Here is a 26,155-nt window from a genome sequence, read left to right on the forward strand (position 1 = left end):
AGACCCAAGAATCAAAATCTACATTCTTCTCAATCTTAGGGGCCAGGCCGGCATGATTCAAATGAGTGGAAGGGAGCGGTCCACCATAGACAGGTGGAGGTTCCACATGGGCAAAGATGCCGGTCCCATTTTTATCACTAGAACAAGGAGCCTTCTCGCTCGAAGCTTCCCCCTTGTCGGAGGTAGCATCCGTCACCTTGTTAGCGGGATCACCCACTTTCAACGGTGCGGTGGTAAGTTTAAGCCCTTCTAAGAATTTATTCAACATGCTTTCTACCTTGGTCGTCATGGAGGTTTTCAATGTGTCCAACGCCACATTGAATTCCTCACGAGAGACCGCGGTTCCCCCATCTCCCGTAGACGAGACTGGATTCTCACCGGAGTGCTCCTCCGCACCGTCTACGACGTCAACCATACTCTTTGGACGGTAAAGTCCTTAATAAAGAGACGAGGCTCTGATACCAATTGAAAGGATCGATATAGTTGACTAGAGGGGGGGTGAATAGGCAACTAACAATTTTTAGCTTTTCTTTACCAAATTAAACTTTGCATCAAAATAGGTTGTCTAGATATGCAACTAAGTGAGCAACCTATATGATGCAACGACAACAAGCACACAATCAAGTAAGAGATATAACACAAGTAAACTAGCTAAAGTAAAGGAACGAGATAACCAAGAGTGGAGCCGGTGAAGACGAGGATGTGTTACCGAAGTTCCTTCCTTTTGAGGGGAAGTACGTCTCCGTTGGAGCGGTGTGGAGGCACAATGCTCCCCAAGAAGCCACAAGGGCCACCGTATTCTCCTCACGCCCTCACACAATGCGAGATGCCGTGATTCCACTATTGGTGCCCTTGAAGGCGGCAACCGGACCTTTACAAACAAGGTTGGGGCAATCTCCACAACTTAATTGGAGGCTCCCAACGACACCACAAAGCTTCACCACAATGGACTATGGCTCCGCGGTGACCTCAACCGTCTAGGGTGCTCAAACACCCAAGAGTAACAAGATCCGCTAGGGATAAGTGGGGGGAATCAAATTTCTCTTGGTGGAAGTGTAGATCGTGGCCTTCTCAACCAATCCCGAGCAAATCAACAAGTTTGATTGGCTAGGGAGAGAGATCGGGCGAAAATGGAGCTTGGAGCAACAATGGAGCTTTTTGGGGGAAGAGGTAGGTCAACTTTGGGGAAGAAGACCCCTTTATATAGTGGGGGGAACAAACCAACCATTACCCCCCTTCAGCCCCGAAGAGAGCGGTAGTACCGCTGTGCCAGCGGTACTACCGCTTGCCACTATAAGCGGTACTACCGCTGCACACCGCGGTACTACCGCTTGGCCCACAGCGGTACTACCGCGGAGGGAGGGCGGTACTACCGCACAGGAGCGGTACTACGGCCCCCACAGCCGCGGCCAGTACCGTAAAACCCGACACGAAAAAGGAGCCCTCGAATCGAGGCGGTACTAGCACGAGACCACCGCGGTACTACGGCTTGGGGCCACTAGCGGTACTACTGCTCTGGAGCGGTACTGCCGCCCCCAGAGCGGTACTACCGCTTGTGGCGCCCAAGCGGTACTACCGCTCCGTCCCGCGGTACTACCGCTGGGACCAGAGTTAGTACACACATGGGGCTACTAGCGGTACTACTGCTCTGGGCGGTACTACCGCTCCGGAGCGGTACTACCGCTTGTAGCACCCAAGCGGTACTACCGCTCAGGGCCGCGGTACTACCGCTGGGACCAGAGAGGGCACAAAGAGAGGAGACCCAAGCCCATCATCGAAACAGAAAGGCTCGGAGGGAGGGGCAAAGGAAGTGAACGTGATGATTCCGCCCTAGCCTTTCCAAAACGGACCCCCTCTTGATAGTACGGTAATCCCTATGAAACTAGTCCACCAAACTAATCCGAAAGCACTACACCGTCTTTGCTTTAAGATCCGAGGGGAGAAAATCATCTCGTGCGAAAAGGATGAATCTCTGAAAAACACTCAACGCACACGATTAGTCCGCAAAAGCATTGTCATCAATCACCAAAACATCTTAGGGATAAAAATGCCCTTACAATCTCCCCCGTTTTGGTGGATTGATGACAATACGGGATTTGCACAATTGGGAAATAACAAAGGAAATAAGCAAACCCCAAATCTCTAAAATATAGACGGGCTCCCCCTAGATGTGTGCCATCAAGATAAGTGCTTTGAACTGCACGACACACATACTAGGATCAACACTCCCCCTGTATTTTAGAGACCAACAACCTAAGCGAGATACAAGATAGCAGGATATATAACATAATGAAGCCTATAACTCATGAGATATCAAATGACTAGACAAAGATAAAGATATGATAATGATAGGGTAGCATATGTCTCACACCATATGACTCGAACTAAAGTCTCACTGAACACAAAACCAAGCAAAACCAAGCAAAGCACAAAGTAGCACATAAAGGACAAAGGCAAAGACACACTCGCAACACAACGACACAAATCCCTAGGTGATGGCTAGATGTCGACAAAACCATCAAAGATGCCTAAAAACCCTAGTGAAGGCTAGATGTCGACAAAACCATCGAAGATGCCAAAATACCCTAGGTGATGGCTAGATGTCGAAAAAACCATCGAAGATGCCTAAAAACCCTAGTGAAGGCTAGATGTCGACAAAACCATCGAACATGCCTAAAAACCCTAGTGAAGGCTAGATGTCGACAAAACCATCGAAGATGCCTAAAAACCCTAGTGAAGGCTAGATGTCGACAAAACCATCAAAGATGCCTAAAAACCCTAGTGAAGGCTAGGTGTCGACAAAACCATCGAACATGCCTAAAAACCCTAGGTGATGGCTAGATGTCGACAAAACCATCAAAGATGCCTAAAAACCCTAGTGAAGGCTAGATGTCGACAAAACCATCGAACATGCCAAAATACCCTAGGTGATGGCTAGATGTCGAAAAAACCATCGAAAATGCCTAAAAACCCTAGTGAAGGCTAGATGACGACAAAACCATCGAACATGCCTAAAAACCCTAGGTGATGGCTAGATGTCGACAAAACCATCAAAGATGCCTAAAAACCCTAGTGAAGGCTAGATGTCGACAAAACCATCGAACATGCCTAAAAACCCTAGGTGATGGCTAGATGTCGACAAAACCATCAAAGATGCCTAAAAACCCTAGTGAAGGCTAGATGTCGACAAAACCCCCAAAGATGGCTACAAACCCTATTTGATGGCTAAAATACATAAATTCTAAACAGATCAGATTTCATCCAAATACTCTAAATACCATCACATTTAGCATTAATTCAAATCCATACATAATCATAGTACTAGATTAGTACTTTACAGATCCATAGTTCAGGAAATTAAAACCATAATCTCATTACAGCACAGCCAACCACACCCAACAAAAGGTAAGCAAATGCCAAATAATAGTGCCCTCTTCCACAGCCAGGTGATCATTCATTTAGGATGGCCTTGATCCCCTGCAGCTTCAAATTGCTCTCCTGCAGCTTCACATTACTCTCATGCAGCTTCACATTGCTCTCTTCAACACTCTTCTGCAGCTCATCAATTTGGATCTGCAAGTTCTTCCTCTCTTCAGCTAGCTTGAGCTTCATGTTCCTAATGACACTGGCCTGAGCAGCTGCCAGGTTCTTCACCATCTCATACTTCTCCTCCAACTTCTTGGTATCAGCATCTGTCTTTTCTATCTCTACCCTACGTTGCTGGGCATCCACAAGTGCATTGACATCTTCAACCAGCTTCTCATAGCTGGCCTGCAACTTTTTCTTCTCTTGTGTCAGGTTATGAACTTCAAAAGAATTCATCAGAGTGTCCTCAGCCCTCTGTCTCTTGTTGTCTTCATACATCAACCATAACTTGTGCAATGCATTCTCAAGGGTATTGGGCCAAGCAGGATCAATCCATTTAACTAGTCCACAGTCTCTACCTTCCTGAAATAAGGTAGTATTCAAAACCATATTAAAACCTTTCATCACAACCAAAGCTAAAGATATTATATTTAAAAACTCCCAAGATAAAGTACATCAAAAAGAAAGCACTGATGTTCTGCTCTCAATTATACAATGATGTGCTGCTATTAGGAATAAACTAACCCATGCATCCACTATACTTTAATCTAATTAACATTGTTGCCAGAGTAAAAAAAAGACTGCCTAAACACTCTCCTCGGAGTAAACAATGACTGGCTCAACACTCTCCTAAGAGTAAACAATGACTGCGTCAACAGTCTCCCAACTTAACAATAAATAAACAATGGCCAAATCCTAACAATGATTGTGCTGTCACTTAGAAGCATATACCTTCTCAGCGCAACAGAGAAACCTCCTCCCAGTTAGAATTTCTTCAAAAGCAACGCGCCTCTCTGCTAACTTCCCGTGACCATGGCACAAAACCTGCATTTCAACTTCAGGGCCCTCAAAATCGGAGTCCTCAGTTGAAGCAGGGACCTGGGAGTGCAAAGAAATGCATAACATTTCATCAGCTAACACAGCTAACACACAAGCTCCTTTGAGAAAAATATCCCCAAATCATAGAACAAACCCTAACCCTAACCCTAGAAAAATATCCCCAAATGCATACCTGCACCCTGCCGTCGTCAGAATCAGAGCTGATGTACTGCCTAGTGTGCTCGCTGTTGTCGTCGCTTTCACTCCAGGACACCATGACGATGCGGCGGCGGCGGCAGCGCGACGCGGAGCGGAGCGGCCGGCGGCGGCGAGCAAGAACAGAGCGAGAGCGAGAGCGTGCGAGAGCAAAGTGAGAGTGAGAGTGAGAGACAGAGGACACTTAAGTTCACGTGCGAGAGCGCCGTCTAACGGCGTCTAACGGCTGTCCGACCAGCCGACAGCGCCACGTCGGCAAAAACCGGGCCCCACCTGTCATAAATCCACTTATCGGTGCCCGATCCGCCGATCAGTGGTATTTGCAAATTGTTTACGAGAGAGTTGGTGTTTTTTGCCAAGAAACTATAACGTAGTGATTTCTGCTAACCTAGCCCTCAAATTGGTGGTTTTCTGCAATTTACTCTTTTTAAGGTGTTTTTCTTTGTAATTTTTCAGAATATTTTGAAAAGATGATTCAATTTTTTGGTGAAAAACATTTTTTTGAAAATTATATTTTCGACACACACAGACAACTCTCTCTCTCTATCTCTATCTCTCTATCTCTCTGTTACTTACGAAAAGATGTACGGACTCGATCTCCCTTCCCGTAGTAGCAGGGTTTACGAAATACATTAAAATCAGCAGGACGTTAAGCACCGACGTATGCGTTAATTGAAATAAAATTCAGACAAAGCACTGAAATAAATCAAAACCTAATGTATGCTTCTTCTGCTAAACTTCAGATTGCTTCGAAGGAAAATATGAATACAACCAACTTGTCTTGCTCTATTTTTCACGGCTCATTGTTTCCATCAAGATGGACAATGCTAACATAAGCAGAACAGAATGTGACTAAGCGACAACCAATGCACTATCTTTAGGACAGCATTCAGACATGAATTGCAAAGACGCAGCATGGATAAATACCTTCACTCTTCTAAGTAGTTCATCATATCTCCGATGTCCTTCTTGCAAAAATCTTTTTGTACAGTTGAAAGGACCCCTTACTTATTTCTGTGTTCAAGCTCATTAACTGCTGAATTATACAAATAACATGTAAGATTTTATCTCTCCTGATTAAAGCAAAGCATTGACAATAAAATCTAGAATATCTCCTTATTTGCATGAATCTAATGCAACTTCAAGCATGTCCAATACACTCGTAATATTTAATCCAATTTTCTCCTTCTGACTCAAAGATCAAGAAGTATTTGATAGCATGAGGCTGAAGGAATCAAACACGACCTTGCACCGTTGAACGATAAAAAAATATCCATTGATCTGTGGAGGTGGCCAGCTTGTAAATACATCAGGATAGTCAGATGGACAGTCCACTCACGACGTTGTTATCATCCAACAAGAGCAGCAACGATTCGCCAAATTCACCTTGGCCGCGCATATGAGGATCTGCAAATATGGGTTGAGAAGGAACAACATCAATCAGCAAGAGCCAGCATGAACAAATTCGCTGCAATCTCACATGCCCGTATAAACAGATGAGACATGAACTTGAGGACATTTTTTTTATACCACAAAATCTGGTGTTAGTATTGCTGAACAACGGATGCACGTACACGAAGGTTGCTCCTTTATTGATTCCTAACGCGCTGAGGCTGCTCGAGCTTATCCTCTTCACCTCGCCATCCCGTTTCAGCGCCTCCGTACACACAACCCTGCCACCGTAGCCCCTGGCCAGCGCTACCTAGCTTGGCTCCACACGGCCACCGCGCAGCCGTCGGCGCGAGGGACTGAGGCACTGTCCTAGGTGTCGTGGTAGCCAGCGTCGTGGTGGGCTCGGTAGAGCACGGGACGGAAAAAATGACAAAATCTACTTTGCGTGCCACTACGCTTCACTTATATTCAATTCTGACAAACCTTGAAATAAGGTTATCCTCATCTCTATAAGGTGCATATGCTGATGGGTTGCCATGGGTTGAATTATCTTTATTAGGATCGTGAAGTGTTGGTGTGAGAAGCTACCCTAACATCCTTCATTGACGCATACTTAAGGTCTGCACTTCCATCGAATGAAAGAGTGGTGATGCATGGAATAGTCTTTTAGCGGGGGAAACATACAATATGATTCTTACATGTGCATGAAATAGTCTTTTAGCGGGAGAAACATACAATATGATTCTTACAGGTGCATAGAATAGTCTTTTAGCGGGAAAAACATACAATATGATTCTTATAGGTGCATGGAATAGTCCCTTAGCTATCCGCATCCGGTTGCATTTTGCAAGAAATTTGACGAAAGTGAACAAATTTGAGAGATATTTAGACAAACCGGACATATTAATTCATACTTGAATAACTTTTAGACAAAACGTGATGCTTTTCATCTAGACTGGAGGACACTTATTACATTTTGACTTATTTTAATTAAACCGTACTCTAAACCTAGTCTAAATGACTATCGGCCCCCGCTCGCCCATTTTTGCCCGGCCATGAGCCCCGCGAACTAAAGTTCCTGCTCCGCCTTGTACCCTCTGCCTTCGCATCCTGCAAGCGGCTAATCGGCTGACGAAAGGGCGGTGGCCTTCCTGAGACCAGAGTGTCGGCGACCCCCATGTTGTACTCTTCCTCACTGTCGACGGCGCCCTTGGACGTGCTGACTTCATGATCGTTGCGCTGGGGCGCGGGTGTGGCGGAGCTGGCAGCGTCACCCTTGTCTTTGCTCTTGTCGTAGACTTCACCGACCGCATCGTGGATCTTCTTGAAGGCGGCTTCTAGCTCTGCTTGACGTTAGCCATACCACCAGCGGACGCGACGGATTTGGCAGGCGGTGCAATAGGAGTCGCTAGGGCCTCCTGCTCGGTCTAATCCACGTCCAGCGCAATTGTCGTGCTAGCGGCGAGGTGCTCCACCGCACTCCTGTTCCGGATGAGGGTCGATGCTGGAGATGCCCTTATGTACTCTTTGAGAATTTACGAAAAAAAGTAGATCCTGATGATCCGGACAGTTGCGGCCGTTTTGAGGGTCGATGTGGGAGGTGCCCTTATATACTCTTTGAGAGTTTAATAATTCGTCTATAGTATTTTATAACATTATCAAAATATTCGAATTCTAATGATTTTTTATTATGTAGTTTTTCTTATCGAAGGTCCTTTGATTTGTAATTCATTCCCAACGTTTTTTTTTTTTTGCACTATTAAGGCCAAACGCAAGAAAATATCTCCATACTAAGGCTGATAAAAACAACATTGTGGTTGAGCGACCTGCACGTAGACTCCCCATCAGGCCATCACGTGTACCTCCACCGCTTAGCCTATCCATTCGTCTCCAGCGAGATGCATCTGTATCCCTCTCATCCCCATCCACATGTGCTTCCACAGATATGTGCAGTCGTTGCTTCAACGCTGCAGAGCCAGCGGGATTTGCCGCGCTGGGAGAGCCGGCTGTCCGGCGAGCGCCAGCGGGATTTGTGTCAATTTTGTGGCTGCATGCAGTTTCCACAGCATCTCTTTCCACCGGAGCGCCCGCAGCCCGATCCCCTCCCCTCTCCTCCGTGTATGTGTATCTCTCTCTCTCTCTCATTTCCTCATCTCTGTCAAGTAGCATGCTTGTTCGTCCTTGCTTGCACATGTATGTGCTAGTCCTGTTTGACGCGTTTTTTGTGTCTGTCTGTTTTTTTTTAAAAAAAACCTATATTAATTAATTAATAATGTTCCTTACAAAATTCGCCACACAGGGCGGAACACTATTAAGAAGAATCCCATCAAATTTATTTATAAAGCTAAACTTCGCAATTTCATGCGCCACCTTATTGGCCTGCCGATTAATTTTTGCAATTTTAAAATTCTTGAGCATCGTCAATATACTCAAGGCTTTTTTGTGTCTGTCTGTTTATTCCCAAAGCAGCTGGTTGATATTCCAAACAAATTCAGAACGTATTTGAACAGGTGAGAATCAGTCTAAGAAGGCGAGGTGGGACTATTCAAAGCAAATATCCTTTCCATTGTCAAACCGACGTGCTAGCCGAGTTGGTCGCTGCCTTAGCACATGGCTCGTGAGGTTATGGGCTTGATCCCCACAGCAAGCAATATTTGTTGACTGTTGGCCCATAAGAGAACGTTTCATCTAGCCCGTATATAAGAGAAAAGCACGTTCGTATGGGGCATTGCTCTATGGCCTAAATTCGTCACCGACGTACCACCCTTTATTAGTACCACCTCGGATATTAAAAAAACTTATGGGTTGGATGGACGAAAAACGTATTATAACATAAGAAGAAAGCGTATTGTGACGATGAACCCGACAAAGTTAATCCGTACTTTATTATTACTAGCACAAGAGCCCGTGCGTTACAACGGGATAATACTTATCTCTCTCCCTCCATCTCTCCCTCGGTGTTGATGCTTTCGATCTTCTTGAGCAAGTGTATAGTGTTAGAGCTTGATGCTCCTCTAGAAGGCAGCACTCATATTGTTGTACATAAATCAATGTAAATAATTAAGGAGCAAAGTCATATAAATTCAACCAAAATGTTACAAAATAATTTAAACCAATATGATATTTCTTTTTCTTTGTGTTTCGAGAATCCAGTGATTTGTTGTACATGGGGCAAAGTACAAAATGTGCCCCCAAAATGATAAATAAAGTTACGATCAGAATTTCTAGAGATTAAATTTAACTTTCTACATCTCTTAATTATCGAACCAAGTCAAAATCAAGCTCTCCAAAGTTGCTTACACCAGTAATCTGCGCAAACATGTGCCCATTGTGCTCTCAAATAAATTCCACAATATCATTTGTACACGTATGTCCATCTTATAGTTCGTATAATCCTCTTATAGTCATGTTTTACAGCTTGAGGCTAACAATTCTTTCAACCTAACATCGTCTATATGCCCCTTATGTGGTACATTGTGCTACTGTAAATTTTCTCTGAAAATGTAATGCATTCCACTTTCACATGGTTCGTTTAGCTATCGCAGATGGCCCAATATGGTTGATTTATTTTATTAGCATCTAGAAGTACACTAAGTCATGAAAATCAACAATGTTCTTAATCGAAGAAGAATTGAAGAGCTAAGTACTAAATTACTAACCTTCAGATTCTCTGTGCCCATAGCATCACTGCATGACCTCCAAAGAAGTAAGGAGTTAGCTTACAGGAGGCACACCACGACCATCAGGTGCAGCACATACACCACCTCATACCAAGCATACGCCACCGGCATGGATGCTCATGCAATCAGACCATGAACATACTCTGAACATTTATCTCAGCCTTATCTCTAAACATAGGTGTAACCCAGCCTACCTCAGCATTGTGTCGTCCTCGTTAGCACAAATAAATTAGACTTTATTTCTCAGATCACTGCATGCAACGTCACGCATGATGAATCAATCAAAAAACACCATATGAAAACCAAAGCAAAACATTGTAGGATTGGATAATAACTTTCTTTCACGAATTCTAGCTGGCATGTACTCTTCTAAAGCCTGGAGAAGATTAACAATGCTAACAGTCAAATAGAACAGGAGTAAGAGAGGAGATAGAGCAGACCGTGCAACTACACACGCAAAGAGAGGACGACAGTTCCTGCTTGAGAGTTGCGGCTTGGCATGTTCCCCTCAGATCAAGTCAATGATACATGCAAGCAGTCGGCTGCTTCTCACTTGAGGATCCGTTTGGCAGAGGCGGAAGCACCAGGCAAGTAGGACGCTGAGGCGTTCACTCCGGCGACACCGACACTGACAATGTGATCTAATCGGCGCCGGCAATTTGATCCGATTGGCGGAGTTAAAGGTATGAATTGGCCGCGAGTTTTCTTGGACCTCTGTGCCACTCTGCTGCTCTCTATACTGCCTTTCACCCTGCACATATTTGTTTTTGTATGTCCTTTCTGTCTCTTGATAAGCCCTTCCATCAAATTTATATACGCCTCAGACTGCAATTCTGTGGCCGGTGTATTCGTCGTTCCACCGCTGCGCCAGCAACATGAACGCCGGCACATCCGGAAGCGGCACTGAACACGCCAAGATCTACACAGTGGCCTTCCTTTTCCCCTGGTTTGGTTGGCTGCGCTAGGCCCAACAGCAGAAGCATCACTGCGTCTCTCCTCAAAATTCGCAGGAACCTTGGGTCGACCTCGAGTATGGATTCCCTGCCGGCGCCATGCTACGTGAGGCCCAGCTACAGCAGTCGCTCCGCATGGCCCTCGTCGAGATCGTTGGCGGTGAGCAATACGGATTCCCGGCCGGCGCCATGGTACATGAGGCGGCGTGCCTCGGGTCGGCAGCCTTGCACCCGACAGATCTTTAGGTTTATCAATTTGTTCCGATTCGATTCTAGAGATGCGATCTGAGGAAATCGAGAGGATTAATTCATCTTTATGGCGATGGCGATTGGATTGGTTCTCAGAGTCCGTATGATTCTATTCACGAGTCGGCAGGAACACGCTATGAACGAACGGACAAGAGTGGTGGGCTGGATGTAATGGGCTGACTTCATTGGCCCAAATAGATCAATAAAACATAAGGAGCTGTTAATTAGTACCACCTCGCCTATATGTCTAAATTCAAACTGAAAGCGTAAATTTAAGGAAAAAAGCGTATTGTGACGGTGAACCCAACAAAATCAATCCGTGCTTTATTATTAGGGAGAGATTATTATTATTATTATTATTATTATTATTATATTATTATTATTATATTATTATTATTATATTATTATTACTAGTACAAATGCCCGTGCGTTGCACCGGGCAAAAAAAATTGTACCAGTGTTCATTTCTTATATCCAATTCCAATAAACTGTCAATTGGTTTTATCTTTTGCTTTTCTGGAAAACACGGATATTTCTTTACTTTTTAAGAAACTGAACATTTTTTTAACTTTTTAATTAGAATTGGAACATGTTTTGAACCGAACATTTTATGAACACATACATTTTTTGTTTTTTTAATGATTTTGTGAACAAATTAAAATATGAAAAAAAATTGAAACCAAGAACAATTATGAACACTCATTAACTTTAAAAAAAACTCACACTCAGTGGCAGTAACTAAAAAATGAGTGTTGGTGTCCGGACCATGGAGAATAGAGTTAAGATATTCTACCGGGTGGAGATGAGTGGTGTATTTATTTTTAGTGGGACATACGGATGTTGGCATGTTCTATACTATTCGAGAGTTTAATAACTAATCTATTTCTTTTTGGAAATTTCAAAACATTTGAATGCAAACAGACTTATACTATGTCAAATTTTTATATTTGTGAGTCTACGTTTGTACTGTGGTTTTCAAAAGAAGATCTCCTTTAACCTTTGTATGCCACAATTTAATATGTCATGTGTTGCACCAGAAGGAAAAAAATCACCACATGTTGTTTAGTGATTCATTCATGTTGCCACTTTCCATGTTCGCCACCGTCGTCAAAGATGATACAATTTTTGGTGTCCGCGGCTGAAAAAAGTTGATGAATCCACATTCATGTCCCTCGCCGTTGCCTCAATCAGCATCACACTATCACCGGATGGGAGAGTAGTGGTGCATTGAAGTGTGATTGTTTATATACACAGTTATGTGTTAATATTCATAAGCGAAAAGGGTTTTTCTATGCTGTTTTTCTTTTTAGAAAATGTTGGTTATCTGGTTTGCAAAATTATATTATGTTCCTTTTCTTTTTGCACTTTTTTGGACTTGGCCAGACACAAGTTTCTCACGTAGATTGCAGGCTCTCTCTCTACAAAAACGTGCATGCTTTGGAGAGAGCAGAACTGCACCCACGCATCTCTTTCTGTTCGATATCACAATAAAAAGAAGAAAATGTTTCCTATCAGAAGATCTTAGTGTGCCTGCATCCAATGGCTTGGAAAGGCGACGGAGACTACGTTAAATCTCAATCAACTGAAATTTAGCGAATCTATTTAAAATTAGTAGCTAAACTCATTAAAAAATGGGCAGCCAGTTCAAAGTACCTAGCACAATGGCCCATGTTACAGGCGAAAGGTGATGATCGACATATTTTTAAGAAAACTTAGTCGACACTTTTGTACAATTACAATAGTTCTTTTGGACAAACTAATTGTGTCAATGTTAACAATACGAATCATATGCATAGCCAGCACAACTTCATACATAGATCCATTCATCGCCCACAATTGGTCCAATCCATCATTACTGATTTAGTTAATCCATTTAATTATGAAAGCAAGGCAACATGCTTCTTTAGAGGAAGGTTAATATTTATTACTTAACTCAGATAATGAAAATACACAAAATCTTATAATTACCTATTTTCTTGAGTTTAGATATTGTAGCACTAAACAACAAATTAAATTATTGTGACCGCATTCATCTTCGAGAGCACACACACATATATATGCACAAGACATACATCTGCAAGTGTTTCTTACCGCTCTATCACCCTTGAGCTAAAATTAGTGGACCTAGCATAAAATTTGAAATGAGCATATGGCAGAACAGAGACCTATAAAGAGTTCATTTTGTACCTTAGATATGTATAGTACGGAACATCGGGAAAATGCAGACTTTTAGTTAGAGAAATATGTAAGTTGCAAAGTATAATTTAAACCAATTTATCAAAGCTTCGTACCCAAAAGATAGACTTGCGAGGTATAGCGCTGAAAATACTTGAGTATGGGGACAACATCCAGACTGCATCCGAGTCATCTCGTTTCTAGAGTACGCGCTGAATTTGCCCAATGCCAATTGTGCTATTCCCAGGTTTGGGATCCCGCTTCAGATTGGAAAAGACCTTCAAGGCATCTTTGATGACACTCAACGAAAGGCTCTTAATTTTTAATTATGAATTTGCCCGATGCATTTTTCTAAAAATTAGCAAACATGCCCGTGCGTTGCAACATGACTTTAGAAAATAGCTCACGGTCCTAGATCCTAATCCAATAAGCATGACTGAAGACACCCCCACCCCTGAAGTTCAAAGTCTCAAAAAGAAAAAAACATCTAAATATTTGATTCATCGGTATGCCCTTACATATCAGTTAGAATCTAAACAGAAGAACCTCGACACAAAAACTATTGCCAACAAATTTCCTAGCTTTACAACAGATTGCAAAATAAACATTCACATGGATAACATTTCGGATCATGAATAACTTAATACAGCCATTCCCTGGATTTAGGTAAGAATCATATCTAACGTTGTATGGCTCGTGTGTATCAACTACATTTCGTGGTCTATACATGGTTATTCATATCAATGAATATTTGAAATATGAATGCTATTAATAAGCAATCTAATTTGCATAAAGGAAAATCTTACAAAGCCACGAGAGAATACTTTTTAAATGTGATATAGATAGGGGCTTTGGTAGCAATATACTGCGGTAAACAGATGTCGTATATCCTAAGATTGCAAAGTACAACTCATGGTGGTAACAAACATCATTTTGAACATCTATGATCACTCGAAGGATAATATACTATCTGATTGCAACAAATATTTAATATTATATCTGATTGCAGTGCTAACAATTACATGAGGCAAGCTTAATGATAATGACAGGAACACAAACAAAGGTCATAAAATCCTTATTTACAAATGAATGCACTACAATGGGATATATATCAACACTATTAGCTACAGCAACAAATGGGGAAAATAGCCAGGTAAAATGTCATATTAGTCTGTGAAGATGAAACATAATTCAGATGTCTCACCATATCTTTTGGAGATCGAATGTACCAAACCTTAACTTCATGTGCCAAATCTCCCTAGAGATCCTTCATAGAAATTTCTTTTTCGCTTTATTTCGTCTCCTAAAATAGAGCAGTATAAGAAAGTACTGAATATCGCAAATGAATCGGATAAGTAACTTGTTTTTTCTTTATATGTTCTCCTCAATTGATTTAGAAAAAAAAAAAAAACAGTTAGATGGAAACAGTCATTTCTTATCCTAAGCCATGGATGCATCATGCAGGACCAATCTGTGTAGAGTGGAGAAGAAAGCTCATCAGCTAACATAAAAAAATGGAGGAACTCGTATGGCGTATGGGGCCTACATGTAGTAACGTATATCCAGTCTGAATCTAACATATAAAGATCAAAGTCTCCTCACCATGACTCGCTGGAGTTATGTATGTACGTAGCGGCTGCCACTCCATGGCCACCAGATCCCTACCGCTGCAGCATCAATTCCTTGTCACCATGATCAAGGGTACATAGCAGCAGCATACATAAGGATATGTACATATCATGAAGCAATTGTAATCAGCAAGCAGCAGCCTTCTCTGTGTTCTCTGTATAGATGTGTAGTAACCAAGCAGCAGCATGAACAAAATTGCAGCAGCGGGCTGCTGCTCTCCTCTCTGATCTCTCTCTATATGCAATAGTAGTATAGCAGAACATCAAAATTAGCTACCGCAGAGCAATCTCGAAAAAATAGTAGGAATATAATTAAAAAGATTCTAATGTGTTTATTTTGGCATATCGGAACATTCAGTGTGTATATCTGAGTTCTACACCAGCTATAATGGCTGCCAATCTTGGTTAAGTACTGATCAAGTAGCATTGGGCTGAACAAAAGCAATAAACTTCAGTCTTTATGTCCAGAGAAAATTAGGAATAATAGTGAGCAAAGCATATGAACATATCTCATTATTCAAAACTTAAGTTAACAGATCTACAATGTGCATCCTTGTGCACAACCCATCTCTAAGAAATTGTTTGGAACATCATTGATAGAAATTTATTAGCAGAATTTAAGCTATAACATTGTAGGCAATACAAAGGAATTCAGATGTAAGCTGAATCTTCCTTGAACTTTCAGGCCTGGCCACTCCGACCCATTAGTCATTAGTTTAAAGTTCAAAACTGATGATAGAATTGGACGATGGCGTACCTTGGATGGAGCACATGCCGACAGTGTTTCGGCAAACTAAGTGGAGCAGCGAGCTTGAAAGCTTCGGGCGCAACTGGAACTGATGCCAGACGGTGTACAGGAGGAGTTTACCTGAGCCGATTGCACTCATCCCTTGTCCCGCACTTCCATCTTGTTGAGTCATCACAGCTACTGTTCTCCTGCACGCAGCCATGCAAATCATATCAGAACAATGTAACAATCAATGATTTAATTAGCATGGCACAAAGAGTCAGATCGACCCATAATCAATATGTCACGGCATGCATGCATCATGAAGATGAATCAAGCAAGGATATATTACATACCTCGAACTCCGCCGCGGCGGGATCCATCTGCCCGAGCATAGTTATCGCCGCTGGTCGCTCTGTGCTTGTCCTGCGCACTCGAGCCAGTCACCGTCTACGCCGAGGCAGCCCACACCGTATGGAAGAATCGAGACGGAGAAATTGTATAGCGAGACACACACCTTGGCCCAGGGTGGATGGCCATTGTCTCGCTTGTCCTCGGCTTCCGGCAAGGCCCAGTACGCCGTCCCGGCATGGCGGCGAGCGACAGGGGAGGAGGCCTGTGGTGGCTCGGCGTCGCGTGCGGGCCGTGGATCACCTTCTGCTTCTTCATCTTCCCCATGAACCCCACCATCACCCTTCCTACTCGCTCTCCTAGGAAATCCACCTCAAATCCCATGGATTCCTAGCGGGGGTCACTCGAATCGACCGCTGGTTGCTTTTGGTGCCGGCGGGCTTGAAGATTGCAGGAGGTTGGAGACCGAGAAGGCTCAGGGTGGCGCAGGAGAAGATTTGGGCAGATGGAGAGGGGAAGGAGACAGAATTGCAAAGGGTCGGGGTCGGGGAAGAAGATCGGCCGTGCGGCCGCGCGTGGGGGCGGCGGCGCCGCCGCCGTGCCTGTAGGCATCGAGGAGGAGAGCCCGTGCTGGTTTATTTCTTTTTACAATTCGAAGGACGGACGAAAACTGTTACGGACGAATTTACGGGCAAGTTAGAATAGTACCACCTCGTTAATATTACGATTTTGTTTATACAGATCGTAAAAGCGTATTATGACATGAGAAGAAAGCGTATTGTGACGGTGAACCCGACAAAGTCAATCCGTGCTTTATTATTAGGGAGAGACTAGTACAAATGCCCGTGCATTGCACCGGGCAGAAAAATGGGCATAACCTGCTTTATGTGCCATTGTGCATCATTTTTATATTTATTTTTAATAAACATAGCACATGTGCCCGTGCGTTGCAACGAAAAAAAATTAGCCTGAGAAGGAGTTTTCAACGGGATGGTCGCGGCGACATTTGTATACCTGTGATGCTGTGCACAACAAGAATGGGCGTGATGGCATAGGGGGAGCGCAAGGGCAACGATGCTGCTAGCGTTGGAGAGGGGAGAGGTCGACCTCACCAAACCATGCTTCCTCACAACGTGTCCCTTCCCTCCGAGTCGAAGCTTCCTCTCCGAGATGTTGCTCTTGTCTTTTCACCGCCAACTTCCTATTGTCGGAAGCACCTTCGAAAAACAGATGTACAGAAGCCACCTTCTGTTAAAGAGAAAAAGAAGAATGCCCAAAAAATAAATAATTAATCAAAACCATACTTTAGAACAATGTTCGTCATGTTTGGTACCTCGGAAAGATGTTCATGATTTTTGTCATTGCCAATAGATATAAAAATATGTTCACTATACCACTGAAAAATCCTTAGCATTCCCCATGTTCCGGTCAATCACAACTTCACAAGACAAACTTCAAGAATATGTATTCAAGAGGTCAAAGTGAACTGAAGCGGTTGATATATCAAACTAACAGAGTGATATTTCTTCACAGTTTTTTCTCGACAAAAATAGACATACCTCCTCTGAACCCCTTGTATAGTAAAAGGCATCACCGCCCTTGCTTACACATGGGCCATGGAGCCAAATTTCGCCTAAAAACTTACCTGCTAGTTGGAATGGATGACCCTACTTCCCTGAAAGCAACTGAACAGTAATTTGATGTCAAATATAAAATGAACAATAATTTTGTGAAAACAAAAGAATTATAGTATTGCAGCCAGGGAAGAGTAGTGCTACATGCTGACAGTTTAAAACTTTAAAGTATATCTGAGATATAAAATTTACAAAACCAGATAGTAAAATTAACTTGAACACACCGATTTTATACTGGATGGACACCACAAAGTCACAGCAAACCTTACTGACAAATCATTTAATAAAAATAGTGTACTGAAAGGTATATAATAAGGGAAACGATTCTATTCACCCGACCGGTCTGTCATGGGCATCCGCCGGTTCCAATGCTCGGGTCTACCCATCACTATCTTGCCCATCCTTATCCATAGAAAATGGCATCTACACATTTCTCCACCTCTGAGTAGTCATCTTCTTCCCTGAAAAAATAATCATGAGTACCTCGTTAGCTCCAGCGCTAGCTGTGGCAGCGAGCGCTGTGCTGAAAGCCAACAACCCAGGTGTTGGTGTGCCGACTGCGCGGACGCTCGAAACCACCGGACTGCACCAGCCGTCCCCGTGAGAAAAGATGTCGTCCGAGCCGCGTCCGTCATCGCCCGCCATGTCGCCGCCGTCCTGGAGTAACGCCGGTGTCCATGGCTGCCGCCTCCTCGAGCTCAACCGCCGGTGCCACCAGCAATAGTTCCTGCAACATAAATTTTATTGCAAAATAATTCTACAACATGATCTCTGTTGCGAAAAAATCATAAACTTTTTTGCAACATCATCTTTCTTGTAATTTTTTTGAAACATAACCTTTGTTGCAAATATTTCTACAACACGACTTATATTGCAAAAGTTTCCGCAATATTAGCTTTGTTGTAATGGTGAAGGGTGTCGGTCAGCCGCTCGATGGCGTTAGATCTAACATCTCGTGATCCGGCCGATCTTTCGATGGACCCGTAGCACGCCCCATATAATAAGGTCCGAAAAAACAAAAGCATGAACTGAAGGATTGCTTGAAAACTTGATCACTTTATCGTGAGAAAGACATTGCAAGAGCTAAACATACCTCGTTAGGCAAGGAGAGGCAAAGCATGCAACGCTATACTTTTAGTTCTTGCCTGACACCATCCAGTGCTTTGACCTGTTTTGACCGAATTAGAGACTCGCATGTTGCTGTTGGCCTGCCGCCACCCGGCGTCATCACAGGCAAGCTCGTTCATGCCATCTTACAATCAGATCAAAATCTGAGCTGATTAGCCATTGGGCCGGCAGCCACCGGCTCTCTGTTGCGGTTTGCATTGACAAAGCAAAGTGGAGATATTAGAGGCCACTCACGGGATTAAAGTTGAGGCAGTGGTCGGTGGAGTAGGATCAGGATGAGCGGCCACATGAACTCAGCGTTTGTTCATCGAGGGCTGCTCGGCCTTCATCGTTTTGGCGGTGCAAACTATCAGGTGACGATCTGGGGGCGACCATGTATGCGGAACCCTCCCCGCAGCCGCTGACACATGGTGGTGACGCGTAGATCCGCGGTTCTGCCAGCACCTATGATCGGCTCTCCACTCCACCGCGCTCGGCATCTCTTAGCCATCAACAGCACTCTGTGACGGGCACCGCCATCAGGTCAATGAGCCCGTGCGCTTTACGCGATCAACGGCCATGCCTACAGGGTGGTCCATGCCGACGGAACCTGCCGTCATTAACGTTGGGCGTCGTGTCTGGATATCTCCTCATTGTTGTCAACGATCATCATCCATGACCGTGCCGGCGCAGCGAATCCAAAGAACGCGAATCCTCCCGAAGATGTGGACTTGTTGGCATTGGCTTCGGCTGTTGCTACCGTCGGCTTTGGCAAGGGCTCGCACCTGGATGTATTGTCCATGGGATCGGCCTTGGTTTACGCTGCTCATCCGGCAGCACCGTCTGTTGTCTCGGGCGACGTATTTAAGGAAGAGGCTAGCGAAGATAGGCGAGAGACCAACTCGTGAGGGACTCCTGGATCGATCTCGAGGGACAGGGAGAAACAAATCTAGGTGAAACGATGACAGGAAAGCAATCTCCGCTTTTAAGTAGGAAAGCAATCAAGCTGCACTAATTAAATCATTGCCTTCCCGTGGACTCAACTTCTTCATTTGCCTTTTTTTTCTTGGCGTTATTCCTTCCTTTCTTGTCTTTCTAATTGCAGAAAATCAATTCATAAGCCAACACATACACGGCTTTAGCCCAGTTGGTTGTGCACGTTGAGATGAAACGGCAGGTCATGAGTTCGATCCCCATGAAAATCACCTAATTTTTGCTGCGCTCCTCTACAATCTCGGCCCATATGCAAGGGCAAAGTCGCTGCTCACAATCTCGGCCCATGTGGGGCAAAGCCCATGACAGATAGAAAAACGTAATTTGTCAAATCTACACCGATGGCAACATTAGTACCACCTCACGTATATGTTTTAAATTCAAACTGAAAGCGTAAAATTCACAGGAAGAAAGCGTATTGTGTACGTGTATGAGAAAACTTTGACGTGGAATCAAATTTAATGAGAGTTATAAAATGTGGCTCATTTTACAAATCTGCTCGGCGCGCCACTTCTAACAAATCCGAATATTGTACTCCCTCCGTCCCAAAAATTTGTGTCTTAGATTTGTCTAGATACGGATGTATCATTGTCTAGATACGGATGTATCAAGTCACATTTTAGTATTAGATACATCCGTATCTAGACAAATCTAAGACAAGAAATTTGGGACAGAGGAAGTATAATCATCAAACTGATCCTCCTTTTTGATTTCGACTTCTTGGTTTTATTTTTTTTGTAACGTTTTAATAAACATTGTGCATTTTTTTTAAATTTGAACTTCAAGGTTTTTTTACAAAACCGTGAAAATCCCTTTTTTATTCTAGCAACCTAAAACAAAAATTCTAGCAAACTAAAAATGCACACATAGTAATTAAAACACCACTGACAGCAACTTGCAATTTTTTTGATGAATCCCTCGGTGTATCTTTTTTGTGCAACCATTTTTATTGACCTTCTCTAGGATGCGATCCTGAACTTTTCAAAAAGAAAATTATAAGTGAATTCCCTCTGCTTACTTTGTCAAACAAATCGTCAAAAGAACAATTTAATGATGCTTTTGTGTTCTTGTTTTTTGTGAGCTTTGACTTTGCATTCTATATGTCTGAATAGTTGGCATAACTATAGTCTGCTGATTTATTTTCCACCATGTATATTTTCTAAATCTAAAATCGTATTGGTCAACATGGCCGTAAATCAACTTCTTTTGGGCCCAACTTATCTCTTCTCACCCATGGCCCAGCTTAAATCAATATGTTTTGAAGCTAGCGGCTGCTACACAGATAGGGTGATTAAGGCCACTAATTGTCTCCACATAAACATGAGATTTTTTGCCTAGTTTACTACGAGTCCGTTCCATCAGAAAGCACACCATATTGTTAAGTAACGGAGGAGATCGGGGTACGCCTCTTTACTATAAGCTCTGCAGGACTTTGGGGGAATGAACTCAGCAGTTCAGTTTGATGCATGGCGGCCGGTCTAAGAGAAGCTTTGCGGCCGTAGGGATGGTTCGTGAGACCAGAGAGAGCACGGGTACAGATTGAGTACAGGGCGTCGCGGGACAGCGTATTCCCAGCAGTAGCAGGTGCAAGCAGTGACACGAGACAGACAGTTCCGCACGGAGAAAAGCAGAGGACGGGAGGTGCACTGGGTCCCGTGGCAGCAGCAGAGCGCATGAGCCGAGCCATGCACAGACGGCGCTGAATCGATTTGCGTTGGAGGTGCTGACCGCCGTCGACGAAGACGAAGGCGTGCGAGGTGGCGTCAGTCGTGTTGGTGCAGTTAACTGCTGATGGTCCAACCACTGATCCGTTCAAAGTTCACACCGCTCCCAACCTGCAATAGAACACAAGGAGAATCAGGGCTGCATGAACTTGGATGAGAGAGGAGCACATGGAGTGGTGGCTCTCGCCGGCGGCGTCGGGGCGTGGACACCAGTGGAGTGGATCGGACAGGGAGCACCTTAGGAGGAGGGAGGTGGCGTGCACCAGCGAGGTTTCCTGGGAGATGGGGGATCCCGGTCACGTGCAGCCGAGCCAGGGGATGCGGTCGCCAGCCGAGGTCTGATGGTGGGGGCGTGCTGGGGATGGAGGGCGGAGTGGGAGGCGATCTGGGGATGGAGAGAGGTGCGTCAGGGCCGGGGCGACGGCGGCGAGAGGCACGTCGGGGGATGGGCGCCGGTGGTGGGAGGCATGCCGGGGCCGGTGCCGGGCGACGATGACGTGAGGCGCGTTGGGGTTGGGAGGGCCGTCGGCGGGAGGCGCGCCGAAGCCAGGGGATGGAGGTGGGTTAGGTGGAGCCTCACGGCAATGGGGATTTTCAGATCGTGATGGGGATTTTTGGACGAGCGAACGGGAACGACGACGTACCAAATTTTATCAGTACCACCTCGTGTATATGTTTTAAATTCCCAGTGAAAGCATAAACTTACGGAAAGAAGCGTATTGTGACGGTGAACCCGACAAAGTCAATCCGTGCTTTATTATTAAAGAGAGACTAGCAAAAAGGCCCGTGCGTTGCAACGGGAGAAAAATATCCGGCTCTCTTTTCTTAGTGAAAATTCACTGGTCAATGCTAATATGTGTTTCCAGGCAGGTGCATGATGTTCAGATCATAAGATATTTAATAGCGTAAAACAAAAAGGTCATTGCTAGCAATTTTAATTACAAAAAGTAACTTCTTTTAGGATTTGTCTTGTGTTTTCAGGGATTAGAAGTATATGAAAATATAGGAATGCATCAATATATCTCATCCGAGATAAGAAGGACAATTCTTGAGAAAAATGATTGAAAATTTGAAAAACAAATGTTAGTCATGCATGCTTGCATAGTTACCATAGATGGATGAATGCACGATGCATATTTTTTTTATTAGTTATCACTTAGACGTTAATAGTTTGTAAACATTTTGCATATACCAAACTCAAAGCCTATTTGAATATTGTAAATGGTATAATTGACTCAACCAATATCATAACACCAATAACTATATTAGCATACATATGTATTCACCCGCAAAAAAAAGAGCATACATATGTATTGGCTGAGCAAGTAACAAAAGAATTTAGTCCACATATGTATGTTTATGCACAAAAATCTGGAAAAGTTGTTGTCATGACAGGCATAACAATAGGAGTTCTGTACCAACATGGGTGTGTACTAACATTCAGAATGCGTGGCAAAATGAATAGCTACAACACTTAGGCCACAAAATTCACTCAAACTAAATAAAGCTACTTTTGAGAACACTAAAGTTATTTTGAGCTCCTCAATTGATCTCTCCAATAGCTTGACTTCTTCATCCTTCTCCTTTCATCTGCTATTTGTAAGAGTACAAAAGAAGGGTTCTAAAAGAAGAAAAACGGAAGCATTATTAAGAGCAGAAAACATTAATCCAATAGCATGAACACCTGGCTGGCGTCCGTAGCAATTACTTCCCTTTGTTTTGCCACTGGCAAAGCATCTCCAGCTTTTCTCTCAGAGAGGCACCTGGGAGTCACATTATTGCTTCTCTTCTGAGAGCTTGGAGAAGTTATTCTGCAACTTTTGAAGCAAATCGTTCCTTTCATCGTCAAGTAAATTTCTCAGCTCAATCAACACTTCCTCCAATATTGGAGTGGCATTTCTATTATGGGCTAACTCCTATTTCACAGAGCAATCAATCCGTTCAATATGGCTGAGCTGAGGTCGCAAATCAGTGTTCACTATAGAAACTGCATTTGGTTTGCAAACTACACTTGCTGGCTGCTCCTCCAACACCAAAATCTTTTTTTACTCTTCATAATTTAAGAATGTGCATGATTAATCAATTTAAACTCACTGGATTGGATGGATGGAGTGTCTAAATAGTAGGATTAAACAATTGGTCCTTTACTGACTGATTAATTAGTGACCTAAACATTTTTCTGAATCTTTGCTTTAATGGATGTGCATGATTAATCAGTTAACACTACAGTGGGGGAGGACATCCTGATGGAGCGGCGCAACCTACTTGACCAGCAAGCCCCACGCCTTCAAATTATTTTAGGAGATCTAACAACATTAAATAAGAAGCATCATCTCATTAAAGTCCTCTTTATTTATTTTATCGGAGGCTCGGAAGAACTTAGTCTCTTCAAAATAAGAAGCATCATCCATGGTCGATTTCTGGACCAAAATAACTACATGCATAAACGGACTCTCATGCCAAGTTGCAAACAGATCAGGGAAAACACCCACAAACTTGAATAAAACGTTGTGATTTTTCAGCAAAAGTAATGTTATGTGATCGAAATGAAACAACTGTTGTTCAGATATATCAGTTTCGATTGAATCTACTATGGCATTGACAGAAGCAGTAGACATCCAGCCATAAACATATCACTGGCCATAGGTTTTATTTTTATTTTTTGGCATGCACTGGCTATAGGTAGATAACATAAGAGCTAGGATCCAACAGTTAGGCAGAACAAGTAAGACACCAAGTCGCATAATCAAAATATGCCCATTTGCACACATGTAAATAGTTTGAACGTACTGAAACACAAAGAAAGTAGATAGTAGATTATATTGTCCTAAGTTGATCTTGCTTGATAGCATTATCTAGAGAATATCAAAAGGAAAAACATAACTAACCTTGACCTGTTTGTAGCGATCCAGATTTTACACACTCTGGTCGTTTCATCTGAAATCACATGAAAAAGTGTTGCTTTTCTTTGGCCGCTGAAAGGGAAAGTACCAATCTCCACTTCGATCCTCCCTCTGTAATATTATAAGAAAAGCAGTCAACAGAGCATCGCCCTCCCACCATGCCTGTTCTGATAGACACACAAAAGAATACACAAAGCATCTTCCATCAGTTTTTATAACTTGCTAGAAATACATGCAAACATCATCCAACAAATGAACGGCTTGTGCAATTTGTTTGCAAGCAAATAGAACGAATTATTGCAAACCTGAACATAATTCTATTGTCTATGCATCTTTTCTCTCAGCTCTACAAAAAAATTCGTCTAGCAATTTCTAAAAAGAATTTGAATGAAGCTACTGTACGTTTGTAGACAGCCACACAACAAATTGAAGGTCACGGGAGCAACAAAGCATCAGGGATCCTCCTGCGGTACACACGGTCCTCAACGATAGAGTTGCCTGGTTAGTGGGCTGCCGACAGAGCATCGACCAGAGCGTGAATAATCAACGGAGTTTGTAATCGTAGCCCTACACACGAAATTCCATGAGCATGGATAAACTGATCTTGTGATTTGGTAGAAGCAGCAAATTATAGTACCGGCTGAATGAACAGCTTGTGCCATTTATAGATAAACTGAAACCCTCACGTAGTCAGCCAGTACTATAATATGGTAGTAGCAACAGGCAGCTCACCATCTGGAACCCAGCCGCGAAGGTACCACCGGTCGCCGCTATACCGGGGCTCGTTCTGGAACTCCTTCGGCGCACTTCTGGAGGAACCTCGCCAGCTTCTCCGGCAGCGTCACCGGTGGCAGCTCCCCTCTAGTCGCCGGATCCCTTTGTAAAACGGACTCGGTTCGATCAGAGAGGAGGAAGCTAGGGACGTGGTGCGGTGCGGGTAGCAGAGAATTAGTGCCGCCTCTTCCATCCTCAGCCGCCAGCTCGCCGACCGCCCTCTCCATCCCCGGCCTCGATCTTGCCGGCACCCGCCCACTCCATCCCCGTCCACGATCCCGCCGGCGCCACCCTCCAATCCCCTTACTCGAGCCCGCTCGTCTCGAGCGCAACACGCCACGCCATGCCTCCCGCGAGGTCGCCGACGCGCAGATCGGCCCTCTCGAGCTCCTGGAGTCGGACGCCAGCGCCGCACCCTCCCATCCTCTGCCTCCCACGAGGTCGCGACCAGTAGGTGGAGGGGAGCGGTGAACGGCGAAGAAAGCCGCGAGATGGGATTGGGAGGCAGGAGAAGGCCGGCGGCGCGTGGTGAGGGGCGGAGCGGGGCAGGAGGCGGCCGGCGGCGCGAGGGGCGTAGCAGGAGGTGGGCGGGGCGGGGCGGAGCGGAGCGCCGCGAGGTAAAGCGCCGCGAGGACGGGGAGTCTGGATAAGATGAAACAGATGAATCGCGGGTTGAATACATACAGATGTAGGTTTTTTTCTTAAACGAAACGTTTTTTCAATATCACGGGCACCCGAATTAGTATCACCTCGGATATATGTTTTAAATTCGAACTGAAAGCGTAAATTCACGTGAAGAAGCGTATTGTGACGGTGAACCTGACAAAGTCAATCCGTGCTTTATTATTAGGGAAAGATTAGGGAAAGAAAGACTAGCAAAAATGCCCGTGCGTTGAAATGGGAGAAAAAGTACGCATGCCCCTATCTCAATAAGCATGTCTCAAGATCTCCACATGTCCATGTCCTTTTTTTCAACATGACGCCCTTCCGTGTCACCATCTATCCTCTTTCCCACCGTCACTGTCACTGTCGTAGTGCCCGAGACTACTTCTATACTTTGATACGAAGCAAAGCAAACACTGCTAGAAATGAGTAGCGCGTGTTTATTAACATAACTTCCTATCATTAATAATAAATAGCACATAGATAATTAATAGTACATACAATCAATTTTTGCGACCTTTTAATGTAACTAAATGTTTTAGCTAGCTAACAAAATCACTCTGAGATTTTTTTTTGTGGGGA

At 43.9% G+C, this 26,155-nt stretch overlaps 3 protein-coding genes and 2 long non-coding RNA genes across 15 annotated transcripts in view; 1 reads left to right on the top strand and 4 right to left on the bottom strand.

Annotated features, from left to right (window-relative positions):
• Positions 1–3,229: 3,229 nt before the first annotated feature.
• LOC109749411 (uncharacterized) lies at positions 3,230–4,555 on the bottom strand. Its single transcript, XM_020308378.4, has 2 exons — positions 4,318–4,555; positions 3,230–3,948 (listed from the first exon to the last, which is right to left on the bottom strand). The coding sequence occupies exons 1-2, from the start codon at positions 4,489–4,491 to the stop codon at positions 3,451–3,453; spliced, it is 672 nt and encodes a 223-aa protein (XP_020163967.2). The 5' UTR covers positions 4,492–4,555; the 3' UTR covers positions 3,230–3,450.
• A 3,208-nt stretch (positions 4,556–7,763) lies between these two features.
• Positions 7,764–26,155, top strand: part of LOC109749406 (uncharacterized) — a 30,315-nt gene continuing 11,923 nt past the window's right edge. For 2 of the 7 annotated variants that reach the window (XR_012204230.1, XM_020308374.4), the window contains exon 1: positions 7,764–8,130. Coding sequence is in view for 1 of the 7 variants with exons in the window: in XM_020308374.4 (XP_020163963.1) it covers positions 7,911–8,130 (220 nt within the window). In the remaining 6 variants the exon portion in view is untranslated. Of the gene's footprint in view, positions 8,131–8,481; positions 10,376–10,516; positions 11,461–14,533; positions 15,031–26,155 lie in introns of those variants that run through there. The other 5 variants (XR_002229624.4, XR_012204232.1, XR_012204233.1 and 2 more) reach the window with 5 other exon arrangements.
• On the bottom strand, positions 14,029–14,807 carry LOC141042262 (uncharacterized). The gene is made up of 2 exons (XR_012204234.1): positions 14,672–14,807; positions 14,029–14,372 (listed from the first exon to the last, which is right to left on the bottom strand). It is a non-coding gene; the product is annotated as an uncharacterized lncRNA (long non-coding RNA).
• LOC109749408 (uncharacterized) lies at positions 15,384–17,068 on the bottom strand. The gene is made up of 3 exons (XM_020308376.4): positions 15,942–17,068; positions 15,781–15,850; positions 15,384–15,633 (listed from the first exon to the last, which is right to left on the bottom strand). The coding sequence occupies exons 1-3, from the start codon at positions 16,157–16,159 to the stop codon at positions 15,562–15,564; spliced, it is 360 nt and encodes a 119-aa protein (XP_020163965.1). The 5' UTR covers positions 16,160–17,068; the 3' UTR covers positions 15,384–15,561.
• LOC109749409 (uncharacterized) lies at positions 20,234–25,586 on the bottom strand. 5 transcript variants are annotated; one of them, XR_002229631.4, is made up of 4 exons: positions 24,869–25,586; positions 24,122–24,303; positions 21,471–23,044; positions 20,234–21,344 (listed from the first exon to the last, which is right to left on the bottom strand). It is a non-coding gene; the product is annotated as an uncharacterized lncRNA (long non-coding RNA). The 5 variants fall into 5 exon arrangements; XR_012204228.1 differs by having other exon boundaries at positions 21,471–24,703; positions 24,869–25,579; XR_012204227.1 differs by having other exon boundaries at positions 21,471–24,303; positions 24,869–25,576.

Source organism: Aegilops tauschii, chromosome 3 (assembly GCF_002575655.3).
Source record: "Aegilops tauschii subsp. strangulata cultivar AL8/78 chromosome 3, Aet v6.0, whole genome shotgun sequence".
Lineage (NCBI taxonomy): Eukaryota > Viridiplantae > Streptophyta > Magnoliopsida > Poales > Poaceae > Aegilops > Aegilops tauschii.

Bases quoted from the DNA above. Each gene is read 5' to 3' on its own strand.
- LOC109749411 (XM_020308378.4), bottom strand. From the start codon at position 4,491: ATGTTATGCATTTCTTTGCACTCCCAGGTCCCTGCTTCAACTGAGGAC. The intron at 3,949-4,317 runs GTATATGCTTCT...ACCTTATTTCAG, and splicing joins TTCTCTGTTGCGCTGAGAAG to GAAGGTAGAGACTGTGGACT.
- LOC109749408 (XM_020308376.4), bottom strand. From the start codon at position 16,159: ATGGGATTTGAGGTGGATTTCCTAGGAGAGCGAGTAGGAAGGGTGATG. The intron at 15,851-15,941 runs GTGTGTGTCTCG...TCGAGTGCGCAG, and splicing joins GCCATCCACCCTGGGCCAAG to GACAAGCACAGAGCGACCAG. The intron at 15,634-15,780 runs GTATGTAATATA...GGCTGCGTGCAG, and splicing joins CCGCCGCGGCGGAGTTCGAG to GAGAACAGTAGCTGTGATGA.